This window comes from Oncorhynchus clarkii, chromosome 19, assembly GCF_045791955.1.
Source record: "Oncorhynchus clarkii lewisi isolate Uvic-CL-2024 chromosome 19, UVic_Ocla_1.0, whole genome shotgun sequence".
Lineage (NCBI taxonomy): Eukaryota > Metazoa > Chordata > Actinopteri > Salmoniformes > Salmonidae > Oncorhynchus > Oncorhynchus clarkii.
Genome location: NC_092165.1, coordinates 1,600,070 through 1,616,175, shown reverse-complemented (window position 1 = coordinate 1,616,175; position 16,106 = coordinate 1,600,070). Strand labels below are relative to the sequence as shown.

The 16,106-nt window shown below is 43.8% G+C and overlaps 1 protein-coding gene across 4 annotated transcripts in view; it reads left to right on the top strand.

The window, feature by feature from the left end:
- The first annotated feature begins 1,454 nt into the window (after positions 1 to 1,454).
- Positions 1,455 to 16,106, top strand: part of LOC139374571 (replication factor C subunit 1-like) — a 57,441-nt gene continuing 42,789 nt past the window's right edge. For 2 of the 4 annotated variants that reach the window (XR_011627689.1, XR_011627687.1), the window contains exons 1-5: positions 1,582 to 1,715; positions 2,578 to 2,730; positions 5,734 to 5,812; positions 14,931 to 15,041; positions 15,687 to 15,988. Coding sequence is in view for 1 of the 4 variants with exons in the window: in XM_071115568.1 (XP_070971669.1) it covers positions 1,713 to 1,715; positions 2,578 to 2,730; positions 5,734 to 5,812; positions 14,931 to 15,041; positions 15,687 to 15,988 (648 nt within the window). In the remaining 3 variants the exon portion in view is untranslated. Of the gene's footprint in view, positions 1,716 to 2,577; positions 2,731 to 5,733; positions 5,813 to 14,930; positions 15,042 to 15,686; positions 15,989 to 16,106 lie in introns of all 4 variants that reach the window. The other 2 variants (XM_071115568.1, XR_011627688.1) reach the window with 2 other exon arrangements.

The following is a 16,106-nucleotide window of genomic DNA, read 5'->3' as shown; positions in this document are numbered from 1 at the left end:
ACCAAAAGTAAGAATCCTGTGAAAACAATACAAGGATCCCATCAGTGTTCAAGTCTCAGTGTCACCTTAGAACAGGGACTGGTAGGTACGTGTGTGTGTGTGTGTGTTTCTGGGTAATAGGATATCTCTGGTCGTCACGGTCCTTTCCTGGTCGTGGGAAAGAGGTGAGAGTGGTGGCAGGTCTTCAAACTGCAGGTCTGTCTATAGTTGTCAACGTCTGAGTCGTTCGGACCGTTCACATTCGCACATACAACATTTACACAGCTAACATAGACTTCCCTCGTTATTACATAAAATACAAAATCGAAAAATATTTTGAAGAAAAAATTATCTTAACACACAGCTTTGTACCTGCGTCAAAAGGGGTCTGTAGACACGCGTGCAAACGTTGTAAAAAGGCCATATGAATTAAATAAAGTTTTGGAGCAGTTTACCTGAGCTAGAATAAGAATTCTCGTCTTTATAAACTGTGCTGGCTGTGTCCTCATCAATGAAACACATTGAGGCGTAGCTTCCGGGTCGTATTCATTACGAAAACAGTTTAAGAACCAAGCATTCCACTACACCCGCAATAACATCTGATAAATATGTGTGTATGTGACCAATCATATTTGATTTGCACCGTTTTCCCTTTAAAAGAACCAAACGGAAGCAAACGGATCAGAACGAGAGTTTTCTATTGGACAAATGCAGGGTGGGTTCCTTCCCGTTTCGTTCCGTTTGCTTCCGTTTAATCAACTTTATGCAACAGAATCGGCGTAATGAATACACGAAACCGCCTGTTTTCAATGTGGAGAGATACGATTTAAATATATATTTATTCATTATTAACACAACAATTGCAAAAAAACACAAATATACAAACAAGAGTACATAAACCTAACATATCAAGAATAATTTTCAATTTGTTAAATACTTTTACGGTGTGGATGGCTATTTTGTTATTACATTTACTGATCATTTCTAAATAATATTTAAATTATTTAAGAGAGAATGTGAAGCAAAGGGTTTGTTCTCTTCATTTTATGGATAAAGAATATTCCATGAAAGATAAACACATGAACAATGAACGTTAAATCAGGGTCCCATATCACCTGGATCAATATAAAACATACTATCAGAGTGTCTCAGATGAACATGTGGAGAGATCCTATGCTACTAGTAGCCTCCTGCTAGAGATATGCATAAACATCTCCGGTAGATGTGTCGCACTGCTTTGATTTATCTTGGTCAGGGTCGCAGTTATAATTGATAACTTGTTCTCAACTGGCCTACCTGGTTCAATAAAGGAGAAATACATTAAATAAACATCTCCGATATATAAAGTGTTTATTCTCAAAGTTGCCGGGATGTGACGTGTCCTACTTATACCGGTACATTCGTAACAACTTAAACTTACATTATATAATTAAAAAAAGAAACGTCACGTAACAAATCAACCATTTTGTTTGTCGTTGTTGATTAAATTCGACACTCTTATTGACGTCCACACATTAAAAACGACTTGCCTGATGGGTGAAACAACGACAAAAACGCCACCTGCTGGAGGGAGACACGTTTTCCCCCGACATGGGCCTCCCTCTTCCACTTCCTCTTCCGCTCTGATCACACTTCGCGCCAAGGAGGATTTGTTATTTTTTTTAAAGGAGCTGCTCGTGTAAACTAGTCTCGTCACGATCAATAAGAAAAACTCATTTATTTTGTCGTGGATTATGGTAAGTCACGGCGTCTATGCATCGTAGGTCCAAATCAACAACTCATTCCCTGACAACAGCAACAACACAAGTGATAAGTGATTCAGTATTGCATAGAAACGCATGTCAGCTAACGTTAGGACGCATGTTACTGTTTTAGAGGACGCACGAATGTACCGAGTAAGGTAGTTAAGCCAACTAGATCCCAACCCGTAGTTGCCCTATTTTTCATGTTTTAGTAGGATTTCTAGCTAACTCACTAGCTATCATGCTAATGAAAACAATGCATGAAGCTGACTATCTTTGCAAGTCAGTTGTTTACGTGGCAAACAGCAAAGCGACAGTCGTCTTGTCAATACTGACAACAAAATTATGGCATCAAGTGGCATTTTTACATGGGCAGATCACAAAGATAAATATGCGATGGTAGTAGAACTACAGCAACTCATGCAGCTAAATTGGGCTCCCGAAATGGCGCAGCTCTCTTAGGCAACTGCAGTCCCTGGTTCGAATCCAGGCCGCATCACATCCGGCCGTGATTGGGAGTCCCATAGGGTCGCGCAGTTTTTGCCCACCGTAGTCCGGGGTAGGTCGTCATTAACTGATTTGCCTAGTTAAGTAAAGTTTAAGTATGTGATTGTACCAGAACTAGATACTGTATCTGTCCACGCAACATATCGCTCATGTGTGACGTAGCAATGCATGTCTTCAAATCAACTGTCATTTAACGTCTAGGATAGATCCCAAATTACACCATATTCCTATACAGTGCACTATTTACTTTTAACCAGAGCCCTGTAGTGCATTATATAGGGAATAGGGTGTCAATTAGGCTCAGTGGACTCATTTACTCTCTCCTCTCCCTCCCCCCTTCCATTCTAAGGACATCAGGCGGTTCTTTGTATCAAGCAAACCCACAGCACAGAAACCATCTCAGGATGGAACCCTGAACACAGAGAAGGAATCCACGAAGAAGAAGAAGAAGCAATCCGTCTCAACAGACGAAGAAGTGAAGAAGAAGAAACCTGTCACCAAGGTATTAATATAAACCAGAGTCTCTAGTCAGTGAACTGGTCGACCACCAAGGTATTATTATAAACCAGAGTCTCTAGTCAGTGAACTGGTCGACCACCAAGGTATTATTATAAACCAGAGTCTCTAGTCAGTGAACTGGTCTACCACCAAGGTATTATTATAAACCAGAGTCTCTAGTCAGTGAACTGGTCGACCACCAAGGTATTAATATAAACCAGAGTCTCTAGTCAGTGAACTGGTCGACCACCAAGGTATTAATATAAACCAGAGTCTCTAGTCAGTGAACTGGTCGACCACCAAGGTATTAATATAAACCAGAGTCTCTAGTCAGTGAACTGGTCGACCACCAAGGTATTAATATAAACCAGAGTCTCTAGTCAGTGAACTGGTCGACCACCAAGGTATTTATTAATATAAACCAGAGTCTCTAGTCAGTGAACTGGTCGACCACCAAGGTATTAATATAAACCAGAGTCTCTAGTCAGTGAACTGGTCGACCACCAAGGTATTAATATAAACCAGAGTCTCTAGTCAGTGAACTGGTCGACCACCAAGGTATTAATATAAACCAGAGTCTCTAGTCAGTGAACTGGTCGACCACCAAGGTATTTATTAATATAAACCAGAGTCTCTAGTCAGTGAACTGGTCGACCACCAAGGTATTTATTATAAACCAGAGTCTCTAGTCAGTGAACTGGTCGACCACCAAGGTATTAATATAAACCAGAGTCTCTAGTCAGTGAACTGGTCGCCCACCAAGGTATTAATATAAACCAGAGTCTCTAGTCAGTGAACTGGTCGACCACCAAGGTATTAATATAAACCAGAGTCTCTAGTCAGTGAACTGGTCGACCACCAAGGTATTAATATAAACCAGAGTCTCTAGTCAGTGAACTGGTCGACCACCAAGGTATTAATATAAACCAGAGTCTCTAGTCAGTGAACTGGTCGACCACCAAGGTATTAATATAAACCAGAGTCTCTAGTCAGAGAACTGGTCGACCACCAAGGTATTATTATAAACCAGAGTCTCTAGTCAGTGAACTGGTCGACCACCAAGGTATTAATATAAACCAGAGTCTCTAGTCAGTGAACTGGTCGACCACCAAGGTATTAATATAAACCAGAGTCTCTAGTCAGTGAACTGGTCGACCACCAAGGTATTAATATAAACCAGAGTCTCTAGTCAGTGAACTGGTCGACCACCAAGGTATTAATATAAACCAGAGTCTCTAGTCAGTGAACTGGTCTACCACCAAGGTATTATTATAAACCAGAGTCTCTAGTCAGTGAACTGGTCGACCACCAAGGTATTAATATAAACCAGAGTCTCTAGTCAGTGAACTGGTCGACCACCAAGGTATTAATATAAACCAGAGTCTCTAGTCAGTGAACTGGTCGACCACCAAGGTATTAATATAAACCAGAGTCTCTAGTCAGTGAACTGGTCGACCACCAAGGTATTAATATAAACCAGAGTCTCTAGTCAGTGAACTGGTCGACCACCAAGGTATTAATATAAACCAGAGTCTCTAGTCAGTGAACTGGTCGACCACCAAGGTATTAATATAAACCAGAGTCTCTAGTCAGTGAACTGGTCGACCACCAAGGTATTAATATAAACCAGAGTCTCTAGTCAGTGAACTGGTCGGCCACCAAGGTATTAATATAAACCAGAGTCTCTAGTCAGTGAACTGGTCGACCACCAAGGTATTAATATAAACCAGAGTCTCTAGTCAGTGAACTGGTCGACCACCAAGGTATTAATATAAACCAGAGTCTCTAGTCAGTGAACTGGTCGGCCACCAAGGTATTAATATAAACCAGAGTCTCTAGTCAGTGAACTGGTCGCCCACCAAGGTATTAATATAAACCAGAGTCTCTAGTCAGTGAACTGGTCGACCACCAAGGTATTAATATAAACCAGAGTCTCTAGTCAGTGAACTGGTCGACCACCAAGGTATTTATTATAAACCAGAGTCTCTAGTCAGTGAACTGGTCGACCACCAAGGTATTAATATAAACCAGAGTCTCTAGTCAGTGAACTGGTCGACCACCAAGGTATTAATATAAACCAGAATCTCTAGTCGGTGAACTGGTCGACCACCAAGGTATTAATATAAACCAGAGTCTCTAGTCAGTGAACTGGTCGACCACCAAGGTATTTATTATAAACCAGAGTCTCTAGTCAGTGAACTGGTCGACCACCAAGGTATTAATATAAACCAGAGTCTCTAGTCAGTGAACTGGTCGGCCACCAAGGTATTAATATAAACCAGAGTCTCTAGTCAGTGAACTGGTCGACCACCAAGGTATTAATATAAACCAGAGTCTCTAGTCAGTGAACTGGTCGACCACCAAGGTATTAATATAAACCAGAGTCTCTAGTCAGTGAACTGGTCGGCCACCAAGGTATTAATATAAACCAGAGTCTCTAGTCAGTGAACTGGTCGGCCACCAAGGTATTAATATAAACCAGAGTCTCTAGTCAGTGAACTGGTCGACCACCAAGGTATTAATATAAACCAGAGTCTCTAGTCAGAGAACTGGTCGCCCACCAAGGTATTAATATAAACCAGAGTCTCTAGTCAGTGAACTGGTCGACCACCAAGGTATTAATATAAACCAGAGTCTCTAGTCAGTGAACTGGTCGACCACCAAGGTATTAATATAAACCAGAGTCTCTAGTCAGTGAAAGTGCTAAATCCCACCTATTTCTACACTTTCTTAACCCCAACCACACTGCTAAGCTCACGACTTCAATGACTATGATTATAATGACCATGGTGGTGAACAGGATGAGGATGATGATGATGAGGAAGATGGTGGTGATGATGAGGAAGATGGTGATGATGAGGAAGATGGTGGTGTTGATGTGGATGGTGGTGATGGTGGTGAGGATGATGATGGTGGTGATGATGATAATGATGGTGGTGAGGAAGCTGATGATGATGAGGATAATGATGGTGGTGAGGAGGATGATGATGAGGATGATGTGTTCCAGATCACCAGCCCCAAGGTGGAGAAGAAGAAGAAGAAGGACAATGATAAAAAGAGAAAGAGGCGCGCTGTCATTGAGTCAGGTAATAATGATGACTGGACCTCTGACTGGTAATAATGATGACTGGACCTCTGACTGGTAATAATGATGACTGGACCTCTGACTGGTAATAATGATGACTGGACCTCTGACTGGTAATAATGATGACTGGACCTCTGGCTGGTAATAATGATGACTGAACCTCTGACTGGTAATAATGATGACTGGACCTCTGACTGGTAATACTGATGACTGGACCTCTGACTGGTAATAATGATGACTGGACCTCTGACTGGTAATAATGATGACTGGACCTCTGGCTGGTAATAATGATGACTGAACCTCTGACTGGTAATAATGATGACTGGACCTCTGACTGGTAATAATGATGACTGGACCTCTGACTGGTAATAATGATGACTGAACCTCTGACTGGTAATAATGATGACTGGACCTCTGGCTGGTAATAATGATGACTGCCCCTCTGACTGGTAATAATGATGACTGAACCTCTGACTGGTAATAATGATGACTGAACCTCTGACTGGTAATAATGATGACTGGACCTCTGACTGGTAATAATGATGACTGGACCTCTGACTGGTAATAATGATGACTGAACCTCTGACTGGTAATAATGATGACTGAACCTCTGACTGGTAATAATGATGACTGTACCTCTGACTGGTAATAATGATGACTGGACCTCTGACTGGTAATAATGATGACTGAACCTCTGACTGGTAATAATGATGACTGAACCTCTGACTGGTAATAATGATGACTGTACCTCTGACTGGTAATAATGATGACTGAACCTCTGACTGGTAATAATGATGACTGTACCTCTGACTGGTAATAATGATGACTGGACCTCTGGCTGGTAATAATGATGACTGAACCTCTGACTGGTAATAATGATGACTGAACCTCTGACTGGTAATAATGATGACTGGACCTCTGGCTGGTAATAATGATGACTGGACCTCTGGCTGGTAATAATGATGACTGGACCTCTGGCTGGTAATAATGATGACTGGACCTCTGGCTGGTAATATTGATGACTGAACCTCTGACTGGTAATAATGATGACTGGACCTCTGGCTGGTAATAATGATGACTGGACCTCTGGCAGGTAATAATGATGACTGAACCTCTGACTGGTAATAATGATGACTGAACCTCTGACTGGTAATAATGATGACTGGACCTCTGACTGGTAATAATGATGACTGGACCTCTGGCTGGTAATAATGATGACTGGACCTCTGGCTGGTAATATTGATGACTGAACCTCTGACTGGTAATAATGATGACTGTACCTCTGACTGGTAATAATGATGACTGGACCTCTGACTGGTAATAATGATGACTGGACCTCTGACTGGTAATAATGATGACTGGACCTCTGACTGGTAATAATGATGACTGTACCTCTGACTGGTAATAATGATGACTGAACCTCTGACTGGTAATAATGATGACTGGACCTCTGGCTGGTAATAATGATGACTGGACCTCTGACTGGTAATAATGATGACTGAACCTCTGACTGGTAATAATGATGACTGAACCTCTGACTGGTAATAATGATGACTGTACCTCTGACTGGTAATAATGATGACTGTACCTCTGACTGGTAATATTGATGACTGAACCTCTGGCTGGTAATAATGATGACTGAACCTCTGGCTGGTAATAATGATGACTGAACCTCTGGCTGGTAATAATGATGACTGGACCTCTGGCTGGTAATAATGATGACTGGACCTCTGACTGGTAATAATGATGACTGAACCTCTGGCTGGTAATAATGATGCCTGGACCTCTGACTGGTAATAATGATGACTGAACCTCTGGCTGGTAATAATGATGACTGAACCTCTGGCTGGTAATAATGATGACTGAACCTCTGGCTGGTAATAATGATGACTGAACCTCTGACTGGTAATAATGATGACTGGACCTCTGACTGGTAATAATGATGACTGAACCTCTGACTGGTAATAATGATGACTGGACCTCTGACTGGTAATAATGATGACTGAACCTCTGACTGGTAATAATGATAAGTGGACCTCTGGCTGGTAATAATGATGACTGAACCTCTGACTGGTAATAATGATGACTGAACCTCTGACTGGTAATAATGATGACTGAACCTCTGACTGGTAATAATGATGACTGCCCCTCTGACTGGTAATAATGATGACTGCCCCTCTGGCTGGTAATAATGATGACTGCCCCTCTGACTGGTAATAATGATGACTGAACCTCTGACTGGTAATAATGATGACTGAACCTCTGACTGGTAATAATGATGACTGGACCTCTGACTGGTAATAATGATGACTGGACCTCTGACTGGTAATAATGATGACTGGACCTCTGACTGGTAATAATGATGACTGGACCTCTGGCTGGTAATAATGATGACTGGACCTCTGACTGGTAATAATGATGACTGGACCTCTGGCTGGTAATAATGATGACTGAACCTCTGACTGGTAATAATGATGACTGGACCTCTGGCTGGTAATAATGATGCCTGGACCTCTGGCTGGTAATAATGATGACTGGACCTCTGACAGGTAATAATGATGCCTGGACCTCTGGCTGGTAATAATGATGCCTGGACCTCTGGCTGGTAATAATGATGCCTGGACCTCTGGCTGGTAATAATGATGACTGGACCTCTGACTGGTAATAATGATGACTGAACCTCTGGCTGGTAATAATGATGACTGAACCTCTGGCTGGTAATAATGATGACTGAACCTCTGGCTGGTAATAATGATGACTGAACCTCTGACTGGTAATAATGATGACTGGACCTCTGACTGGTAATAATGATGACTGAACCTCTGACTGGTAATAATGATGACTGGACCTCTGACTGGTAATAATGATGACTGAACCTCTGACTGGTAATAATGATGACTGGACCTCTGGCTGGTAATAATGATGACTGAACCTCTGACTGGTAATAATGATGACTGAACCTCTGACTGGTAATAATGATGACTGAACCTCTGACTGGTAATAATGATGACTGCCCCTCTGACTGGTAATAAAGATGACTGCCCCTCTGGCTGGTAATAATGATGACTGCCCCTCTGACTGGTAATAATGATGACTGAACCTCTGACTGGTAATAATGATGACTGAACCTCTGACTGGTAATAATGATGACTGGACCTCTGACTGGTAATAATGATGACTGGACCTCTGACTGGTAATAATGATGACTGGACCTCTGACTGGTAATAATGATGACTGGACCTCTGGCTGGTAATAATGATGACTGGACCTCTGACTGGTAATAATGATGACTGGACCTCTGGCTGGTAATAATGATGACTGAACCTCTGACTGGTAATAATGATGACTGGACCTCTGGCTGGTAATAATGATGCCTGGACCTCTGGCTGGTAATAATGATGACTGGACCTCTGACAGGTAATAATGATGCCTGGACCTCTGGCTGGTAATAATGATGCCTGGACCTCTGGCTGGTAATAATGATGCCTGGACCTCTGGCTGGTAATAATGATGACTGGACCTCTGACTGGTAATAATGATGACTGGACCTCTGACTGGTAATAATGATGACTGGACCTCTGACTGGTAATAATGATGACTGGACCTCTGACAGGTAATAATGATGACTGAACCTCTGGCTGGTAATAATGATGACTGAACCTCTGACTGGTAATAATGATGACTGAACCTCTGGCTGGTAATAATGATGACTGAACCTCTGGCTGGTAATAATGATGACTGGACCTCTGACTGGTAATAATGATGACTGAACCTCTGGCTGGTAATAATGATGACTGAACCTCTGGCTGGTAATAATGATGACTGAACCTCTGACTGGTAATAATGATGACTGAACCTCTGGCTGGTAATAATGATGACTGGACCTCTGACTGGTAATAATGATGACTGAACCTCTGGCTGGTAATAATGATGACTGAACCTCTGGCTGGTAATAATGATGACTGGACCTCTGACTGGTAATAATGATGACTGGACCTCTGACTGGTAATAATGATGACTGAACCTCTGACTGGTAATAATGATGACTGCCCCTCTGGCTGGTAATAATGATGACTGAACCTCTGACTGGTAATAATGATGACTGAACCTCTGGCTGGTAATAATGATGACTGAACCTCTGACTGGTAATAATGATGACTGAACCTCTGGCTGGTAATAATGATGACTGCCCCTCTGACTGGTAATAATGATGACTGAACCTCTGACTGGTAATAATGATGACTGGACCTCTGGTTAGTAATAATGATGACTGAACCTCTGACTGGTAATAATGATGACTGCCCCTCTGACTGGTAATAATGATGACTGCCCCTCTGACTGGTAATAATGATGACTGTCCCTCTGACTGGTAATAATGATGACTGTCCCTCTGACTGGTAATAATGATGACTGCCCCTCTGACTGGTAATAATGATGACTGCCCCTCTGACTGGTAATAATGATGACTGCCCCTCTGACTGGTAATAATGATGACTGCCCCTCTGACTGGTAATAATGATGACTGCCCCTCTGGCTGGTAATAATGATGACTGAACCTCTGACTGGTAATAATGATGACTGGACCTCTGACTGGTAATAATGATGACTGGACCTCTGACTGGTAATAATGATGACTGGACCTCTGACTGGTAATAATGATGACTGAACCTCTGACTGGTAATAATGATGACTGGACCTCTGACTGGTAATAATGATGACTGCCCCTCTGACTGGTAATAATGATGACTGAACCTCTGACTGGTAATAATGATGACTGAACCTCTGACTGGTAATAATGATGACTGAACCTCTGACTGGTAATAATGATGACTGAACCTCTGACTGGTAATAATGATGACTGAACCTCTGGCTGGTAATAATGATGACTGGACCTCTGGGCCATTTAATGGTCATTGAGTCAGGTAATAATGATGACTGAACCTCTGACTGGTAATAATGATGACTGAACCTCTGACTGGTAATAATGGTGACTGCCCCTCTGACTGGTAATAATGATGACTGAACCTCTGGCTGGTAATAATGATGACTGGACCTCTGACTGGTAATAATGATGACTGGACCTCTGACTGGTAATAATGATGACTGAACCTCTGGCTGGTAATAATGATGACTGGACCTCTGGCTGGTAATAATGATGACTGGACCTCTGACTGGTAATAATGATGACTGAACCTCTGGCTGGTAATAATGATGCCTGGACCTCTGACTGATAATAATGATGACTGAACCTCTGGCTGGTAATAATGATGACTGAACCTCTGGCTGGTAATAATGATGACTGAACCTCTGGCTGGTAATAATGATGACTGAACCTCTGACTGGTAATAATGATGACTGGACCTCTGACTGGTAATAATGATGACTGAACCTCTGACTGGTAATAATGATGACTGGACCTCTGACTGGTAATAATGATGACTGAACCTCTGACTGGTAATAATGATGACTGGACCTCTGGCTGGTAATAATGATGACTGAACCTCTGACTGGTAATAATGATGACTGAACCTCTGACTGGTAATAATGATGACTGAACCTCTGACTGGTAATAATGATGACTGCCCCTCTGACTGGTAATAATGATGACTGCCCCTCTGGCTGGTAATAATGATGACTGCCCCTCTGACTGGTAATAATGATGACTGAACCTCTGACTGGTAATAATGATGACTGAACCTCTGACTGGTAATAATGATGACTGGACCTCTGACTGGTAATAATGATGACTGGACCTCTGACTGGTAATAATGATGACTGGACCTCTGACTGGTAATAATGATGACTGGACCTCTGGCTGGTAATAATGATGACTGGACCTCTGACTGGTAATAATGATGACTGGACCTCTGGCTGGTAATAATGATGACTGAACCTCTGACTGGTAATAATGATGACTGGACCTCTGGCTGGTAATAATGATGCCTGGACCTCTGGGTGGTAATAATGATGACTGGACCTCTGACAGGTAATAATGATGCCTGGACCTCTGGCTGGTAATAATGATGCCTGGACCTCTGGCTGGTAATAATGATGCCTGGACCTCTGGCTGGTAATAATGATGACTGGACCTCTGACTGGTAATAATGATGACTGGACCTCTGACTGGTAATAATGATGACTGGACCTCTGACTGGTAATAATGATGACTGGACCTCTGACTGGTAATAATGATGACTGGACCTCTGACAGGTAATAATGATGACTGAACCTCTGGCTGGTAATAATGATGACTGAACCTCTGACTGGTAATAATGATGACTGAACCTCTGGCTGGTAATAATGATGACTGAACCTCTGGCTGGTAATAATGATGACTGGACCTCTGACTGGTAATAATGATGACTGAACCTCTGGCTGGTAATAATGATGACTGAACCTCTGGCTGGTAATAATGATGACTGAACCTCTGACTGGTAATAATGATGACTGAACCTCTGGCTGGTAATAATGATGACTGGACCTCTGACTGGTAATAATGATGACTGGACCTCTGACTGGTAATAATGATGACTGAACCTCTGGCTGGTAATAATGATGACTGAACCTCTGGCTGGTAATAATGATGACTGGACCTCTGACTGGTAATAATGATGACTGGACCTCTGACTGGTAATAATGATGACTGAACCTCTGACTGGTAATAATGATGACTGCCCCTCTGGCTGGTAATAATGATGACTGAACCTCTGACTGGTAATAATGATGACTGAACCTCTGGCTGGTAATAATGATGACTGAACCTCTGACTGGTAATAATGATGACTGAACCTCTGGCTGGTAATAATGATGACTGCCCCTCTGACTGGTAATAATGATGACTGAACCTCTGACTGGTAATAATGATGACTGGACCTCTGGTTGGTAATAATGATGACTGAACCTCTGACTGGTAATAATGATGACTGCCCCTCTGACTGGTAATAATGATGACTGGACCTCTGACTGGTAATAATGATGACTGGACCTCTGACTGGTAATAATGATGACTGGACCTCTGACTGGTAATAATGATGACTGGACCTCTGGCTGGTAATAATGATGACTGTCTCTCTGACTGGTAATAATGATGACTGAACCTCTGACTGGTAATAATGATGACTGAACCTCTGACTGGTAATAATGATGACTGGACCTCTGACTGGTAATAATGATGACTGCCCCTCTAACTGGTAATAATGATGACTGTCCCTCTGACTGGTAATAATGATGACTGGACCTCTGACTGGTAATAATGATGACTGGACCTCTGACTGGTAATAATGATGACTGGACCTCTGACTGGTAATAATGATGACTGAACCTCTGACTGGTAATAATGATGACTGAACCTCTGACTGGTAATAATGATGACTGCCCCTCTGACTGGTAATAATGATGACTGAACCTCTGACTGGTAATAATGATGACTGAACCTCTGACTGGTAATAATGATGACTGCCCCTCTGACTGGTAATAATGATGACTGAACCTCTGACTGGTAATAATGATGACTGAACCTCTGACTGGTAATAATGATGACTGCCCCTCTGACTGGTAATAATGATGACTGAACCTCTGACTGGTAATAATGATGACTGAACCTCTGACTGGTAATAATGATGACTGAACCTCTGGCTGGTAATAATGATGACTGAACCTCTGACTGGTAATAATGATGACTGCCCCTATGGCTGGTAATAATGATGACTGGACCTCTGACTGGTAATAATGATGACTGAACCTCTGGCTGGTAATAATGATGACTGAACCTCTGACTGGTAATAATGATGACTGCCCCTCTGTGGGCCATTTAATGGTCATTGAGTCAGGTAATAATGATGACTGCCCCTCTGACTGGTAATAATGATGACTGAACCTCTGACTGGTAATAATGATGACTGGACCTCTGGGCCATTTAATGGTCATTGAGTCAGGTAATAATGATGACTTCGGGGAAAAAAACAACACCTTCTCTGGCTGTTATCATAGAATATGGGGGTCATCCTGCAGGGGGTTTCTGGGAAAAAAACAACACCTTCTCTGGCTGTTATCTTAGAATATGGGGGTCATCCTGCAGGGGGTTTCTGAAACGAATTACTTCTTTGTAAGAGTCCGTCGAGTCTTAAGTTAAGGAGGGTTTCCTCCCGAGGTTAAGGAGGGTTTCCTCCCGAGTCTTAAGGAGGGTTTCCTCCCGAGTCTTAAGGAGGGTTTCCTCCCGAGTCTTAAGGAGGGTTTCCTCCCGAGGTTAAGGAGGGTTTCCTCCCGAGGTTAAGGAGGGTTTCCTCCCGAGTCTTAAGGAGGGTTTCCTCCCGAGTCTTAAGGAGGGTTTCCTCCCGAGTCTTAAGGAGGGTTTCCTCCCGAGTCTTAAGGAGGGTTTCCTCCCGAGTCTTAAGGAGGGTTTCCTCCCGAGTCTTAAGGAGGGTTTCCTCCCGAGTCTTAAGGAGGGTTTCCTCCAGAGTCTTAAGGAGGGTTTCCTCCAGAGTCTTAAGGAGGGTTTCCTCCAGAGTCTTAAGGAGGGTTTCCTCCAGAGTCTTAAGGAGGGTTTCCTCCAGAGTCTTAAGGAGGGTTTCCTCCCGAGTCTTAAGGAGGGTTTCCTGTTGTTCACTCCAGCCACTAACCAGCTGCTTGTGTCTGTGGTCTCATGTCTACAACACAAGGTAATGGTTAAGTTAGTCACTTGGCTATTTTTGTTGTTGTCATTACCAAACATCCCTCCCCTCTCTCCCTCCCTCTCTCCTCCCCTCCCTCCCTCCCTCTCCCCCTCCCTCCCTCCCTCCCTCTCTCCCTCTCCCCCTCCCTCTCTCCCTCTCTCTCTCTCTCTCCCTTTCCCCCTCCCTCCCTCTCCCCCCTCCCTCCCTCTTTCCTCTCTCCTCTCCCCCTCCCTCTCTCCCTCGCTTCCTCTCTTTCTCTCCCTTTCCCCCTCCCTCTCTCCTCCCCTCTCCCCCCTCCCTCCCTCTCTCCTCCCTCCCTCCTCTCTCCCTCTCTCCCCCCGCCCCCCTCCCTCCCTCCCCTCTCCCCCCTCCCTCCCTCTCTCCTCCCCCCCTCCCTCCCTCCCTCCCCCCCTCCCTCCCTCCCTCCCTCGCCACCTCCCTCCCTTTCCCCCCCACTCCCTCCTGTAGACTCTGAGGAGGAGGTAGTGAAGCAGAAGGCACAGAAACCAAACCCTCCTCTTCCTCCGGCTCCTCTTCCTCCTGCCAAGAAAGACCCTGTGCAGTACGTCTCTGAGACAGGTGAGACAGACGAGACTCCATAACGGGAGAATACCGGGACGTACCGGAAATAACGGCAGAATACCAGAACTAAACGGGAGAATATGAATCATCCTGACAGACTCTAGTAACGTATCAGAATATGAATCATCCTGACAGACTCTAGTAACGTATCAGAATATGAATCATCCTGACAGACTCTAGTAACGTATCAGAATATGAATCATCCTGACAGACTCTAGTAACGTATCAGAATATGAATCATCCTGACAGACTCTAGTAACGTATCAGAATATGAATCATCCTGACAGACTCTAGTAACGTGTATCAGAATATGAATCATCCTGACAGACTCTAGTAACGTATCAGAATATGAATCATCCTGACAGACTCTAGTAACATGTATCAGAATATGAATCATCCTGACAGACTCTATTTCTTTTCCCTCCTGTTTCTCTGCCTCTGTCTCTCTCTCTGTCTCTCTCTGTCTCTCTCTCTGTCTCTCTCTCTCTCTTTCTCTCTCTCTTTCTCTCTCTGTCTCTCTCTCTGTCTCTCTCTCTTTCTCTCTCTGTGTCTCTTTCTCTCTGTCTCTCTTTCTGTCTCTCTGTCTCTCTCTCTTTCTCTCTCTCTCTCTCCCCCCTCCCCCCTCTCTCCTCCCCTCTGTAGATTCAGACAGCGATAACTTCCTGTCTCTGAAGAAGTCCCAGGCTAAGCCCCAGGGTAATGGAGTGCCCAAACCAGGGAAGGCCCGCCCCAGGACCAAAGAGATCCACAGGTCCCCCCCGAAACCCACCCTTGTTCCCGCCACAGGGAAAGGAGGGATGAAGAAGTCTCCTCCAGCCCCCGTCACCCCTAAATCAGCGCCCCCGCAGACCAAACGCACCCCCACCTCTGTCCTGGACTACTTTGGCAGTGGGAGTGTGCAGCGCTCGGACAGGAAACTGGTGGCCAGTACCAAGAGGAAAACTGTGAGGAAAACTCTCTCTCTACTCTCCCTCCAGCCTTCTCAGGACCCAGGGCTAGTGTGTAGTCTGACTAGTTGTTGTTGAGACCCAGGTCTAGTGTGTAGTCTGACTAGTTGTTGTT